The 17355-nt window shown below is 40.6% G+C and overlaps 1 protein-coding gene across 1 annotated transcript in view; it reads right to left on the bottom strand.

Moving 5' to 3' along the window:
• Window positions 1–17355, bottom strand: part of LOC124612908 (cytochrome P450 4C1-like) — a 109243-nt gene that overhangs the window by 52431 nt on the left and 39457 nt on the right. Inside the window, exons 2-4 of the mRNA XM_047141394.1 lie at window positions 14480–14662; window positions 8778–8884; window positions 7948–8038 (exon numbers count right to left, since the gene is read on the bottom strand). Coding sequence (XP_046997350.1) covers window positions 7948–8038; window positions 8778–8884; window positions 14480–14654 — 373 coding nt within the window. The 5' untranslated portion in view covers window positions 14655–14662. The remainder of the gene's footprint in view (window positions 1–7947; window positions 8039–8777; window positions 8885–14479; window positions 14663–17355) is intronic.

The raw sequence follows: 17355 nt of genomic DNA, 5'->3' as shown, positions 1-17355 counted from the left end.
GGCCTGATTTATCATTAAGCACTACTGAGATGTTTACACATCCCATTCCACTGACCCTCTCACTGCTGCGGATGAGGTAAATGAAAATGTTTCAAGTATCTATCATGCAACATACCTGCCACTTTACATGCTATTATTTACAAAAAACCTTGTTTTGATATCTTGAATCATTTATGAAATATGATGATTGTTATGACCATATGACTCACAATGCACAGGGATGGAAATGCGGGCACTGTACATGACCATAAGCCATTTAAGAAAACTAATAACTCAAGAATGAAACGAGATGTCATTTTGTTCTCAATTTTGCATAAAATTTCTGTACATTGTCTGCATTTCAACAATAAAAAATCCAGGATGCAATATAACATTATTATGAAAAGGACAGTTGCTACTCACCATATAGCAGAGACACTGAGTTGCAGATAGGCACAATGAAAAGACTGTCAGAAAATGAGCTTTCAGCAAACGAGGCTATTGTTGAAGGTAGGCCACAGCAGCCAGAGAATTTGGTCACATGTGTGTGTGTGTGTGTGTGTGTGTGTGTGTGTGTGTGTGTGTGTGTTGATGAAGGCCTTGTGGGGACATATTTCTGTCCCCAACAATATCGCTGCAAGAACAGTATCTCTGGACATGGGGCAGTGCGTTCCGAGGTGCCAAGTGTTTAAGTTGTATCTGTGCGTATAATGTGTATAAATAAATATTGTGTATGTGAATCAGTTACATTGACAGTCATTAGATATCATGAACATCGTGTTCATTACTCAAATCCTACAATGGTGACCCCGAGTCTTTTGACAAACACACAGCGACATTTTTGTTTGACAATTTGCTCCACCTCCACCCAATGTGAGATTCCAACATCTCACTGACATGGATCATACACACACCGACAGTCAGTCAGCTACAGTCAATGACAGCAAGTGTTGTGAGTGTTTATCTAGCAAATTTCAACAGCTACAAGATGGAAATTGCAATTTTTCTGTGTTTAACACCCACACACCAATGCAACCATTGACACATCAGCGCACACATAAGGATTCCATCAACCACAGCGCCTTTAACAAACACTGAAAATAGTGCTACGAGTGCTTATGTGGGGACTAACCTCGTCAGACCACACAACGAAGGGACAACAATGATCAGCAGTAATGAATAATGGCACTACCCTGCAGCCCCTGCCATTCTTGAGTGCAATATTCTAATTGATATACATTCAGCTAGTACTAATGCTACTCACAAGTCTCCCTATCAGCCAAGTGACTCTACCATTATTGAGATGTCTGGCATTGACAGGCTAATTATGGACACCAACCACAGTGACGTAACATATGCCGAACAATCAGTGACAACTAACAAACATGCAGGTCAGTGTATTAGGCGGTCTCTGGGACAGATAGTGCTGGTTAACAGTGATTTTATACAGAATGGCATATTTCCACAATCTACTTTTGCTCTCACACATCACATGGGTGACGTCATGGCAGCCGTGCAGCGTACCACAGTGCACCTCAGGCGTGACGTCAAGCACGACTCCCCACACCCCAGCTCGTTCTGGGATACACTGATGCCACTGCATGCTGGTATGGATGCACGACATGACCGTTTTCCCATGACTAGCCATCAACAACTACCAACAGATAAACCAACAGCACTATGACCACAAGATGGATATCAGAATTACTAACTGATTGCTATACCCCCCACACTGACAACAAAGGACATAAAGTTGGAGTCAGACATCACCACCATGTCTACAGTGAACCCCATACCATGTGGGCCAACGATCTACCATGAATTTATCCAGTCGACGATGATTACATGACACGCCGCCAATACTGTGGACACACCACAGAGACCTCCCACACTGCAATGTCCTCCGACCAACCGTCACTTTGTCCCACCTATCGTGAGGCATCCTACGACCAAGTGGGGCAATGCCATTACCATGGGCTTACTTGTTACATAATCCACACCGTGCACTTCATTTTTGTTACACCAATGCCACTACAGCAACCACAACGGGCGCAATGCGACTAACGGAACAGTGTCCACTGTGGACACACGACCAAACACTGCCAAAAAGCTGTGATATCCAACAGAAATATATTTCTCCACAGTTTGCTGATGCCTCTATACATCACAAGGGTGATGGCACAGAGATATCACCTGCACCATGACACTCACCACTCCATGTGCGTGACGTCACTGCCTAGCCGGCTGTGCCACATGCTGGACCACAGCTCCAACCAGAACGGCAACCACACCATGGCGACAGGTACAACAAACAATGGCCATACCTCATCAGGCCACCACAGTCTGTATGAGCAACACCATGCAACTGATGAATGGCAACAACTCAGTGGGGCCAACACAAAACAACCACTACAGGAACCACCACCGTTTATCACACTCCACCTGCTGCCCATTCACACAGACTCACCAGAAGTGTGGTTTGCTTTATATGAATGTATGATGAGGATAGCAGAGATTGGGGATGGCCAGAGCAAGCTGTTAATACTCCTCAATCATCTCAGTGAACACATGGAGCTCGTCAGCAATCTACTGCTAAATACTCCGACTGCGCACAAGTATGAGACGGTGAAGTCACTAATGTTGCAATGATTATCAAGCAATAACTGCCCCTTCCCACAAATGAGACAATGCTGGGTGATGACACACCATTGGCGATATGGTGAAAACTGCAACCGAAAATTGATAACCTACTACCAGACTGGGCCCTATTGTCATTACGGTTACCCAAACTCCCAGAGCAAATACAGACAGCAGTTCTATTACATGCAGACAAATCACTGGAAATGTGTCTACAACTGGCCAATAGGATGTTGGCACTCGTATGACACTGATCAGTGCCAGGACACCTATCTATGACTGCCATGCCAACAACAGATACGGTGCACAACAGACAAGGACGGCAGCAGTGGCAGACACAGCGCAAAGCACTGCACGCAGACCCCGGGCAACCTCCTCCTCCCCCCACAGCTGGACCCCGCATTGCAGGCCAATACCACTGCAGCACCACAACAATCACAGTGCATGGATCCACCTCCTGCAGGAAATAAACAAACAAGGGAGACAGCCAACACCTGGGCTGCCACAGCACAGTCCAGCCAAAACAAAATGACAAGCGGCTACTGCTGGTTTCACATGTGATTGGGCGCCAGTGCATGCCATTGCTGACAGCCCAAACTACACTGGTGGACTGGCCTAGGTGCACCAGCCTGCCTCCCTACAAAAAGCCACCTTTCTACTGGAAATGTCAAAACACATAACATGCCACACACATGCAGGCCGTTGGTGCGTGACTGTTTGTTTACAACTGCCAGCTACACCAGTACCTGCTGGTCAATATGAGTGCAAACGTCAGCCTGCTACCCCCACATCTCACCACAGGAGATTACAAGCCCTCAACCATACAACTCTGAGCAGCAAATGATTCAATAATACCGCTAACGGGGACGACCTCCATGGTGCTCCAGCCAGATGACCACGCACCACGACCATGGACTTTCTTTGTGGCCAAAATGGTGGAACCGTCATTACTGCCTCATCCCAGATCTCAGTGGGGCTCTGTTATTGCAAGGTGATGGACTACACCCTATAGGGGGTGTCTGCAGTGACAGTCTGCCACCCACCACAGCCCTTCCCCTCCAGTGTTAGACATGGAGGCCACAGCAGATATTGCATTACGCCATGCAACACTGTGTGACAAACTCCACCAAAGGATTACGGCCTATAAGAACATCTGCAAAGAGAACAACAAAACATGTACAGAGAACAAGCAGCTATGCATCTGCCATCACAAACTGGATAGCCAGCTGCAATGAATCCGCCAGCAACTACAGACAGCTTGGCACACCTGAGAACCACAGGATAACTGTACAACCACTAGCACAGATACACAAGTTAGTACAGTGCCTATTATACTTGGTGACCCAGCTCCCACAATCGGGCTGAACAGTGACAGTGTTTCTGCTCTCATGAGTGGATTACCCACCAACAAGGCTACCAACCCTGTGGACAGATCAGACAACAGGATTCCACCCCCTGGACCACTCCTACCAAACAAAACAGTTAGCATAGTTACGGACGGCACTGTCCACAGAATTAATACAACTCCGGGACTGCCTGTATGCCACTTTCCCCACTGTCTAGCCCCCACAAACTCAATGAGGCCAAAGCACCCATTGAAGAATATCTCCAGGATGGTATAATCAGACTTTTGGACAGTGCATGGGCATCACCTATCACTATGCGGCCAAAGAGAGACGGTACATGGTGCCTTTGTGGCAACTACCGGTACCTCAATGCCAGAACAATTATAGATAGCTACCCAGTCCCGAATATCCAAGACTTTGCACATGAGTTGGCAGGGCATACTGGACTGTAAAAGAGCATACTCCCAAATAACTAATGCCCCAGAGGACGTTCACAAAATGGCCATTATCACTCCATTCAGTTTATATGAATTCTTATTCATGCTCTTTGGAGTAAAAATGCCTCAGTCATGGCAAAGATTCTTTAATGGGTTGTTTTTCAATGTGCCACACTGTTACTGCTATTTAGACAATTTAATTATATTCTCAAAATCTACACAGGAGCATGAATGACACCTGCATGCAGTATACAACAAGCTGTAACAACATGGGGTGGAAATTAGTACTGGAAAATGCCAACTGTGACAGCCTTGCGTCATGTTCATCGGCCACCTAGTCAACATAACAGGCATATGGCCCACACAGGACAAAATTGAGCAGATTACTAACTGATCCCCTCCGACAAAATTGCCAAGAACTATGTAAATTTCTCAGCATTACCATTTTCTACTGAAGATACCTACCCCATGCAGCTGAAACTCTGCTTCCCATCACAGAAGGTCTATGGGGGAAAAATACATCAGGAAAAAGGAAGCTAACACGGACAGCTGAGATGCAAACTGCATTTGACAACATTAAAGCTCAACTAGCCCACTCCGTCACACTCACACTACCTACACCGGATGCTCATTTTATCATTACATCAGACGCAAATGACTGAGCAACAGGCGCTGTATTACAGTAGGTTGTGCCAGGGATGACACAACCCCTCCATTTTTTTCCCACGGAAACTGAAAAACTCTCAAAGGAAGTGGTCAACCTTTGACAAAGAACTACTGGTTGTGTATGAAGTGCTGTGCTATTTCTGTGACGATATTGAAGGGAGACCACTTACTAACTACACATACCATTGACCATTAGCTGACGCAGTAAAGAATCCATCCACCAATGCCACACCAAGCAGGTTTAGGCACTTGGACCACATCTCACAGTTCACAACAGATGTTTGCCACATGCGTGGAGCAGACAATATGGTTGTGGACTACCTGTCCCACCTAGCAGCCGTAACCACTCAACTGGATTTTGATAACCTCACGGTCATGCAGGCAACAGATGTGGACTTGGAATGATTCTTGTCAAGCAGCAACATGGGATTACAGCTATGACAATGCCCAGTGTCCGGAACCAACAAACTAGTTTGGTGCGATGTGTCAACAGGGAGGCAATGACCTTCCACCCCTGCCAACTGTTGCCGAACAGTATTCGACTTGCTCCATAACTCAGGTCACCCAGGAGTGCATCCCACAATGAAACTAGTTTTGGAGTTTTATGTGTGGCCGAATATGAAGAGGGATTGTGCCTCTTGGACATGAGCGTGCATTCCTTGCCAGAGGGCAAAGACAGGACGAAGCAACCAGTCACCGTTAGGGAGTTTCCCTGTCCCAAAGGGCTGTTTTTACCTCACACATATAGATTTAATGGGGCCACTACCTGAATCTAACAGATTTTGTTATATCCTATTTGTCAACGACCGAACAACTTGGTGGGTGGAGGCTGCTTCACTCAGGGACATACCAGCAGTGACAGTGGTGAGGTCATTCACCGACCTATGGATAACAAAATTTGGCTGCCATGAGTCGCTAACAATCAATCAGATTGGACAATTCGAATCGACCCTGTTTACGGAACTGTGCCACCTCTGCGGCTGCAACTGATTACATACAACAGCCTACCATCCTTGTGGAACAGTGGCACTGCATGCTGAAAACACCACTGGTGTGCTATGATAACGAATGGTCAGATGCCCTACCCTGGGTGCTGCTGGGTATCAGAGCGGTCCACAAAGAGGACCTTGATACCTCACCACTGAAGATCCTCTACAGCAATTAGCCTCCCAGCAGAATTTGTCACACAGGCCACGGACAAAGACAACAAGGACTTACCAGACCTCGTACGATGGGTCAGAAATGGATACGCAGCCTCTGAGTCCCACCGCCATCACACCACACAATACCCACAGTATTTGTCCACAAAAACCAACTGACTTGCACTCACGTAATACTATGCACAGACACCATCAAGCTATCAGTGCACCCAGCGTACAGTGGACCATATAATGTACTAAGACAGGGACCAAACAAATTCGAAATCACGCAGACCCACTACTCTGTTCGTCAATATACTGAAGCCAGCATGGACTTTTGTGGAGACGCCAAGGAACAATACCGCCCCTTTGACATCACGCCACAACATAACCCCCTCTCTCTTCCTACCTTCCAGAAGATATCACAGTGTTTCCACATGATATGACGATTGTGGTGTCTGCCACATACAAAAACCGACAGTTCGGCAACAGCACGGTGTCGTGAGCATTGTACCACTCCACACCGACACCACAGTCAGCTGATACAGCTGCACTGTTATCTATGCTATCCAGGGACGGCATCCTACACATGTCAGCCCCAGTTCACAACACGGAAAACTGGACACAGGATCAGTCAACACCCCTACCACAAAATCACATATATTCTACTGGTGGACGACCTAACGATGACACCCCCTGTACCACCTACTCAGCCAGTACCAATGTCACAAACAGGCAGACTGCTGTGCCGACCAAGACATTGAGACGAATGTGAGCTAGACAGCATCTCCAGAGATGACCTGCACTGCACCAACTTCAGCATTCCATGCCTTTGGGGGTGAGAGGTGGGAAGAGCCCTGTGGGGACACAAGCTCTGTAGACTTCCATCCCCAAGAATATCACTGCAAGAACAGTATTTCTTGACATGGGGCAGTGTGTTCTGAGATGCCAAGTGTTTAAGTTGTATGTGTCGGTATAATGTGTGTAAATAAATATTGTGTATGTGAATCGGTAATGTTGACAGTCACTTCACATCATGAACATTATGTTCATTACCCAAATCCTACAGCCTTGTTGGCTCAAAGCTCTTTTCATTGTGCCTATCTGTGACTCAGCATCTCTGCTATATGGTGAGTAGCAACTATCCTTTTCATAATATCCTTATCTACATTTCATGTAAAGGAACATATGTGCTAAAATCAACCATATGCAAAGTTTATGCAACACATTTTTACCTCTGCAAACTTTGTAAAATTTTTTGCGCAATACTTTACTTAATTTGATGCAGCACAATAACTATGACAAATAACAAAAAAAGAAATTTTGTTGTTCATTGAGTGAAGGTATCAGACTGTAAGATGTGCAAAAATCAAATTTTTCTACTGAATAGTTTTCTTAAAATTGGATGATAAGTATTTATCAGTGGCTGGAATGCTGTATCTCAGGACAGGCAGCAACAGCAACAAAGCCACTCTCAGTACAGACTGTAGAAGGCATGCCTGCAGCAGTCAAAGGGTTAAATAACAAAAGAAAATCATAATGAAGTCTCAGTAAGATCATAGTTTCTGTTCTGAAATGCATGGGCATTTCAGTCTGTTGCACACCAGTCACTGACAAAGAAACAACATAGATGATAAGAAAGAAGAATATCAGTTAATTCTCTTTTACCTTTTGGTTCTCATTTTCAGAAATAATTTACCCTGAAAATGCTTTTTTTTTCATTAGTAATTCAAAGCAACATACCTTTGCTTGTTAGTAGACCTTGTCCCAACCAAGGATGAAGGAATCGATAAACAAGAGATTTTTCGATATGGTCTGTGCTGCTCATAATTATCTGAAAATTGTGTTAAGCATAATTACATAGTATACTGATATCTCTTAAAAACAGTTGTTCACAAAACAAAATATGTGATCAGCATCAGATAAGTCCATAGAAATGAAAATAAATAGTTTAATTATTTGGCAATGTTCTTCAGACAGCCGCCACAAATGCGCAAACTGCACATGTGCATCAACGAAGGACTATATTGTCCAGAAGCTCAGATAATTAATGATCTTTCCTATGTGTTTGCCTACTGCTCCACACCTCTTACCTATGTGAGGGGTAGTGGTTTGTCATTATGTAGATAGTTATGTTCCATCTCGTATTCATCAGCTAATTCCTAATTGTGCAGCTAAAGCAGCAAAGAAGTAATTTGCTTCTTGTGACTGGCTTAAATTTTTAATAAAGAAATTAGCTGTTATTAGCTATGAACATTCACATACCCTACTTGGAGAAACTGCTTGTTAATATCTCAGTCAGCATATAGTGAAATTATTGAGCTGATTTATTATTAGTGTCAGTCATTTTTTTCAAATATTCACTCTGAATTAAAAGAATTATTCTGTGCTATTTTTGAAGTTGGGTATTTTATAACCTAGTAAATGGTAAGATTTGTAAAACAATTATCTGATGCACTAATAATTTTAAAATCTGTATTAATATAATAATAACAAAAATATCTTAATTGCATTCTAAAAGAAATTTGTTTGGGAATGTAGTACTGATGTAATGTGTACATAAAAATATTTACCTCTACATGCTGTGGTTTTATAACATGAATTTCTGCAAGTGGACCCATCCAAGTTCTGAATAGAGGCCAATATTTCCTTCCTCTCTCATCAGCCATTCGGAAAATATCTGTAAGTATTATTTAACAATTTTAAAATTATTTCCAGGAAAGGGGAAATTAATGTTATGTAACACAAGAAATAAAATGAATGGCCGTTAATTTTTATTACTAGCTTGTTGGATTAAAACCTAGAATTTGTTCCCCTTCTTGATGTCATGCACTTTCATATTCCATTAATTATTTCGCTTCTGAAGATTGTATACCTGGATACATTCTAAATATAGTCCTGGGAGTCATGTTTGCCATTCACAGTGCTATATTGAAGGACTCCTAGCATTGTTAAAAAGTGGAATGGCACACACAAACTCTAGATTCCTTCTTAAATAATTTCCTAAATTATTTTTACAATATTTTCATTTGTTTTATGAATTAAGTACTGAATTTCCAAAAAAATCCATGCCCTCTTCCTTGATATTCAGGTTTATTTACATTTCAGCAAGAATCTACACTAACTCACATATAAATCAAACCTGCTGACAAATAATAAACATCACTTTCATTTTTATGGTTGTCACCCTTATCACATCAAATAATCTTTCTTTAGAACCTCAGATTGACTGCAACAGGTCACAGATGTCAAATACTGTGTCCCATGAAAGAGGCCCACGAGGGGTCTATGGGTCGCATGGCATGGCCTCCAGCCATTGCCACCATGTCCGCCGGCCACTGCCACGCCCATCTCTCAGAGACTAATCTGCCAGTAATTGGCTGTATGTGCTCTTCCCCTGAGTTAAGTATAAACAACTTTGCCATAAAATTAACTTAAGCTTACCTTTATTTACAGTATGTGCTCAAAATGATGTCACTCTGTGGCAAGAGCAGCCTGACATCTCTTGAGCAAATTAGTGAACACTCCATAAATTTCAACTGCCGAAATCTAGGAAATGATTAGCCGAACCCTATCTTCCAACTCTTCAAGTGTGTGAGGATTGGTTGCATACATCTTGTCTTTTAACATGCCCCGCAGATAAAAATCATGTGGACTTAGATCTGGAGAATGAGAAGGCCAATCAACTATCGTATCATCAAAAGCACTTGGTACTGTTGTCATATAAGCATTGGTGATGTGTTGTCTTGCATTATCCTGCTTGAAATAACCATATATATTTTTGTTGGGTGTTCTAAAAAAAAAAAAAAAAAAAAAAAAAAAAAAAAAAAAAAAAAAAAAATAAAAGGACGCAGTATATTTTTCACATACCTGTTAGAATGTATCGTTTCATGTAAAAAGATCTTAGAACCTCAGGTTAACTGCAACAGATCACAGTTGTAAAATACTGTGTCCCATGAAAGAGGCCCACGAGGGGTCTATGGGTCGCATGGTATGGCCTCTGGCCACTGCCACTGCGTCCGCCGGCACTAATTCCACACCACACTCATATTTTCACATCATGCAGTGGTTGTTGATGCAATTCATGAGGATTTTTGGAGCTCCAACATCAACTGTTCTGAAAATTTGTGTACCCTGACAAATGCAGCCATGGTTCATCAGAAAAAAGAAAAGCATTTCAGGATCAACTTTTCCATCGTACACAGACTGTAACGACCAGATGGAAAAATGATGTCAAGCAACAGTATCTGAGTTCCTCAGTTGATGCACTACTGTTATTTTCTATGGTTTCAATTTCAGTTTGTGTACAGCTCTGTGAGCAGATGCTCTTGACACACCAGTCTGAAGTGCCAAACAGCACTCTTTGACTTCTTTCCAATGCCTCCCCTATATCGTCTAATTTATTTTTGGTTAAAACATTAGGTTGTCTAGGCCTTCATTTTTGTAACATAGATCCAGTCTCTTCAAATTTCTTCACTAGTCTGCCTGTCATTGAATCACTGGGAACATGCACACTGTAAAATTTTCGTATGAATTCAAGATGACATTCCACATATGATTCTGTTTTTGCATAGATCAACACAAGAAACATTAATTAACCCTTCATGTATACCAAACTGAAGGGAAACTCGACAGCTGAACACTCAATCACACAGTATATAAGACTTGTGCACATTGTTTCTGACTTGAGGATGGGCACAGGGGCATATGGACGGGAAAGCCCCAGACTCAGCGCAGTTGCAATAATGTTGTCTAGCAACAATATCTGAAGCAATTAAACTTGACAAAAAACTAGAAAGACAATACCAGTATACTCAGTCGCACAGCATAGCTGGCACGTGCAAAGTACTGGTGTTCGAGAACCATGCATAGCGACAACCTGCAGACACAGCAGCAACAGCTGGCAAATGTAACTCACGGACCCCTCCCGGGCATGTTTTGTGACGCACCCTAGAGTTCTTACAGTCCATCAGTTTCCTTCTGCAATTGTTTTATTCATACATAAATATTTGTGAGTGTTCCATTCCTGAACATAGCTGAAAAAACTCTCCAGGATGAAAATAATCTTTTTCATGTGACTTAAAATGATGACTCAAATTTATTTACTCATTAGGGCTACTCCACCTAGACTGTATGGCATGTCATGTGATGAGGTCTATATTTTTCAGAATTCCCTCTGCTCAATTAAGGCAGCTTTATTTTGGCTACAACTTTTGCTTCATCTTTGGCAAACCAAATGACACACAAAGATTGTCTTCTCTATGGAATTTTTCATACTTTTATAATTTTTCTTAACAAGAGACAACTCATAATCTCTGTCGCTACTAACTTTTCTGACATCATTGTTAATAAAATGATGCACATGTTCAATTCACCTACAGATGAATGTCCTATTTTTCCTTCTCTCTCTTCTTTCCTTCTCCTCCTCCTCCCCCCCCCCCCTCCCCTCTCTCTCTCTCTCTCTCTCTCTCTCTCTCTCTCTCTCTCTCTCTCTCTCTCTCTCACTCACACACACAAACACACACACACACACACACACACACACACACACACACACTGAAAGGCGACAGAAGTAATTTCCTAGCCACATTGTGAAAATACTTATTTTTTTTTGCCAATAGATGGTCTAAAGAGGAACTGAACTACAGGGGGTGGACAAAAATTTGGAAACTCCAAAAACAACACATTACCTTGCCTACTACAGTGTAGGAAGCCCACTGGCATTCAAAACAGCTTCCAGTTGTCTTGGAATGGATAACTACAGGCCCTGTGTGGTTTCCAATCTTCCTGCAAAATAGTGGCAGTTCAGGTAATGATGATGGAAGTGAATAGTGATCATGAACCCTTCTCCCCAAAGTAGTCCACAAAGTGTCAATAATATTGAGATCTGGTGATTGTGGTAGACAGGAGAGATGCAGCAATTCATCCTCATGCTCACCAAACCAGTCTTGGAGGAGTGTGAACAGGGACCCTGTCATCTTGCAACACAGCATCACCATTGCAGAACAAACATTGTACCATGGGATCGACCTTATTTGTCAAAATAGTCATATAATCATTGCCAGTAATGCAACCTTGCAGAGTAATCACAGGGCCCATAGGATACCATGATAAGGCAGACCAAATCATCATGGAACCCTAGCCATAGTTAACTCAATGGGATGTAAAATTGGTCAGAAGTGGGAAACAGTGGGAAACAAGACTCATTAGACCAAATGACTTTCTTCCAATGCACCATAGTCCAGGTTTTATGGCTTCGGCAACATGTTTTCCTATTATGGGCATTTGCATCACTGATAAGTGGCTCTGTAATTCAAACTCTCCTTGTAGTACCCAGCTTAAGGAGCGTGTTGTTTTGGTGCTGATAGGGTCCATGAGTGCAACAATCAGTTCTGCAGAGACTTTTGCAACTATTGTTCTCACATTTTTTTGTCAAATCCTATTTATTGGCCATCTGTTACAATCACACAACACACACTTTCGTTCATGTTATGACTCAGCAGATGATGTTTTTCTGCTTTCCCTGTATGGGATGTAAATCTTTGATATGATGCATCTTGAAACACCAAACACTTCAGCTACCTTGGTTACAGAAGCACCCACAGTAAGATCACCACCAATTTTCCCACAATCAAATTCACTTAGCTTTGACATAATGCATTCAAAACTACACAGAACACCATCCTGAACATGAGAGATACTTGCAACATATTGAGGACATTGCAGAGCCACTGTTCAGGGTCAAATACAGCAGCACAACCTGCAGACTTGGTTAATATCTACATTTATGTTCAAACATGTATTTCTCATGGTGTTTCCATATTTTTGTATTACTTCTGTGTGTGTTCACAAATTAAAATGTTAATTAAATATTCTCATAAAGCCCCTTCATTGTTGAAAACAGCTGAGCAGTAAGTAACTTAAAGATGTCTTACAACTATTAATAATGAAAGTTTACAGAATAAGATGAAAGAAGGTGGAAGTAATTAATCTACGTCACTCTTTCCTTTCAAACTGGTGTTTAAAAAAATGTGAATTTTTTTTTTTTTTTTTTTTTTTGTCTCCTATTGAAAGAACCTATTAAGAGATTTTCATTCAGACTGTAACATATGCAGTACTATAATAGAATTAAGATTCTTATTTAATTGTTATATATAATGTAGGAGGTGTGTGAGAAAAGCAATGGGACTGACAACACTGCGAGCGATCTGGCAATGTTGTGTTGCTCTCTGTTTGTGTAGACCAGTGTGTTCATCCCTTACAGAAGAACAGTCCAAGTTTCAGGTTGAAACAGTCAACATGTGATATTTGAGAGTGCCATCAGTAAAGAAGTGTCTTTGTTGTCTGTTATGAAAATGAGACAATGAATTTAGAGCAATGGTTTTGTGTTAAACATGGGGAATCCAAGAGTGTGGCCTTTGAAAAATTGAAAGAGGCCTGTGGGAAACATTCCTTATCAAGAGCACAAGTTTTTCAATGGTACAAATCATTTTTGGAAGGCCGAAAACACTTTGAAGATGAACCTCACTCAGGGAGACCTTCAGCCACAAAAACTGACAAAAATATTGAATGTGTGCATGCTCTTGTGAGATTAGACCAATGTTTAACAGTAAGGATTATGGGTGATCTTTTAAACTTAAACACTTTCACCGTACATAATATGTTGACCAAAGTTCTGCACATGCAAAAGCTTTGTGCCAAAATTGTGCTGAAAAATCTGGATTTTTTAGTACAATCTTGAGACAAAGTGGCAAAGTGAAGAGTGGCGTACTTATAAATGTTCTCTACCAAAAAAACACAAATGAGTAAATCAAAGATCAAAGCAATGATGATTTGCTTTTTTGACAGAAGGGGTATTGTGCATAAAGAATTTATTCCTGCAGGACAAACTGTCAACAAAGTGTTTTACAAAGATATCCTTGAAAGGGTCAGGAAGAGGGTGAGTCGAGTGAGACCTGACATTGTAGACAAGTGGGCACTGCATCATGACAATGTCCCATGACACATGGGAAATTACATCATGGAATTTTTGACCTCAAAAGGCCTTCCTGTTGTTCCAGAACCCTCCTATTCACCTGATCAGAGTCCTTGTGACTTCCTCCTTTTCTCAAAATTGAAAAATATTGCAAAAGCTCGTCATTTTTTGACTCTGGAAAAGCCAAAGGAAGCTACTTCCAAGGAGACAATATTGTTGTTTGAAAAAATAAAAACTTTTCTCACACACCTCATATTTTCAAGAGAATTAGTGAATGACCTGAATTTAATCAGAACATACCTCTGCGTTCAGCAAATAGCATTTCCCATGCAGTTCCAATAAGTGGATAGGCAGCAGGACCAGGTAATCTATCTATGAGTTTACAGTATTCTGCTCTTTTACGTCTCTTTTGGACAAACATTGTTAGAGGAACCAATATTAGCACTAGTGTGAGTACAGCTGTTAGTAAGTCCATGGTCACAGCTGAAACAAAAATGGAAGAGAAAGAAAGGAATTAATAGAAGAGTTCTTCAGTTTCCCTGTACACTCTGCAGAGAAGAAAGACATAATATCCATACATAACTTACATCAGAGAATAACTGTGCATTTATTCATGAATGCATCATGAAGGATAATCAAATATGATATGTTATACATTAGTAGTGATAAGTATCTATCAAAAATTATTGTGCAGGCAGTATTACTAATTAACTATCATTAATCTTCTAGGTCTTATTTGTGCTTAGAGTAGTTACTAATACACTAATTCAATTAGCAGGACAAGTTCATCTTTAAACCTTTCTAATAGTACTTAGTAAGTGTTGTTTATTTAGTACTGTTTGCTTAACATTTACCTAATTACACTGATAAGTGGCAAGAAAGAGCATAATGTACATGTTATAGTCTAGTTACAATGAGCACTGTTACTGATTGTGCTATAGATAATAAATTTCAGTCCTCAAAAAGCGATAACAAGATCACAAAAATTGAGAGAATGAGTGGGTTGTAATTTCTTGCTTGTATCCATAGAAAGGTAGGAACCCTTATGCAATAGAATAAAGAAACTCACTATGAACTCTAAATAAGGTAACCAAGTCCAGCTTGAAATTAGAGGTCAAGTATATAGTTTGTCAAAAAAGATATATAATCAGTCCTCAACTGCACAAGAAAACCTTTATTTGGTTCACTTAACCAGTTTCAACATTTTAAACTGTCATCTTCTGAAGCGAAATAGTCTCAAATCATTGGTAAGCCCATTTCAAAATAAGAATCAGACAGTAGTGTACTTTGCTACAGAATCAATAAAATAGAGTGACATTGCTGAAAATATATGCTATATGTGCCTGCCAAATTGTGAATAATAGATAATATGTGCAACAAAAGTCAATCAGTGACACAAATATAATGTATTATTTGCAGTTTGACAGTTCTTTGTTTGCTACTCATCACACATAGCACATATTTTTGGCAATGTCACTGTATTTTATTGGTTCTGTAGCAAAGGACACTACCGTTTGATTCTTATTACAGTTTTGGCTTACCAATGACTTGAGCCTATTTCACATAAAGTGAACGAAATAAAAGTTTTCTTGCGTGGCTGACAACTGACTTTTTATCTTTTTTGAAATATTCTGCAACTGCTAAACTACAGCTATGAACAATATCATACATTGTTTGTGAAAACGAAAGTTCATTTGAAACTGAATCTCATTACTGAGCATGGAATGCTGTTAAGGGCTGAAAGTATTAGGTAATGAATGAAAGAACAGCAGTGATTATTATTTTTCATTGATCTAATATCTTTAACTGAAAATTTTAAACAAAATAGGATTTTTTAAATGAGCATGTTTGGGAACTGTTGCAAACTCACCAGGAAAAGAAAGCCTTGTGAAGATTATTCCTGTCTCTTAATGTAGAATAGCATAATTATTATGACCTGATTAAAAATAATACAGGTCCCTCTTATTGATGTAATCACTGTACAATTACGGACAAAGAATGTCTAATCTTTAACTCCAACCCGATTTGCCAGTTGTGCAGTTAGAATCAGAACACCTGTGTTAATATTATGCCTGATAAGATAGTGGATTCTAGTCAGATATTCCAGTTTGGTAAAAAGATTTGGGAAAAGCTATAATAGCCATATCTTCATTCAAACTGTCTTCAACTGCTTTAGTTCTTTGGGCATTAATGCAAAATTAAATGGAATGCAAATTAGGCCAGAGAGTTGTATAAATATACCAATTATGTGGTACAAGTTGGATAGGAAAAAAGTATTAAAAAACCAAGAGGGCCTTATTGCTAAGTAGTAGTGATTCCTATAAGCTGTGGGAATTGGTACAGAACATTTTGAGTTGTGAATATCAGGTAATTAGTATTTTCAGTAGAATTGCAAGGCTGAATGATGTCAACTGGCAATGAGATATGGACCACCTAGTACGAGATCCTGACAAACAAGATAATATTGTAATTATTGACTGCGCACACAATGATCTAGACAACAATTTCATTTAAGCAATTAAGGCTGTTGACTAAATTCTTTGTTAGTGCTTCACAGAACATCAAAAAAATAACAAAAAAGAAAACACAGTCAGTGTTATACAACTATTCTTTGTGTTTATTTTTAGTTCTAGTATTGTGTCTGTGAATTTCACAATTCATGCAAAATTCACTTTTATTACTAAGCAGAAATATCAGTAAGGAGTAAAAGATCAGTTAAGTAAGTGCTGGAGGATCATGGTGATTAGATAGCATGCCAGTCATATCCCACACATGTCCTCTGGGTCATGTAGGAGTCCAGTGTATAGGGTTCCTGTCACTATTTGAAGAAGGTTTCCACTTCCTCACAACATGGGCTCAGAAATTTGTAGCTGGAATGTAGGATATGTAGTTGTCTAATGAGGGGTGGTAGTTCAGGCTCCAAGAGCTCCCATAATATAGTGGGTAGTGTTCTGACAGCTCATGGTAAAAAGGAGTCAAGTCTGCTAGTTGTATGTGAAGGAATATCAAACTAACACCAATAGTATAAGTCTGAATGCCACTCAAACACACTGGCTGTCAGAATAGATATCTAACATATATTTGGCCCCCACTATATGACAACTCCAAGTGGGGCTTCTACAAAAACAATACATCTGAGTGGCAGTATTTAGGGGCCCATTATGTCTGAAGTGTTG

This window comes from Schistocerca americana, chromosome 4 (assembly GCF_021461395.2).
Source record: "Schistocerca americana isolate TAMUIC-IGC-003095 chromosome 4, iqSchAmer2.1, whole genome shotgun sequence".
Lineage (NCBI taxonomy): Eukaryota > Metazoa > Arthropoda > Insecta > Orthoptera > Acrididae > Schistocerca > Schistocerca americana.
This window is presented reverse-complemented; position numbering and strand designations above follow the sequence as displayed.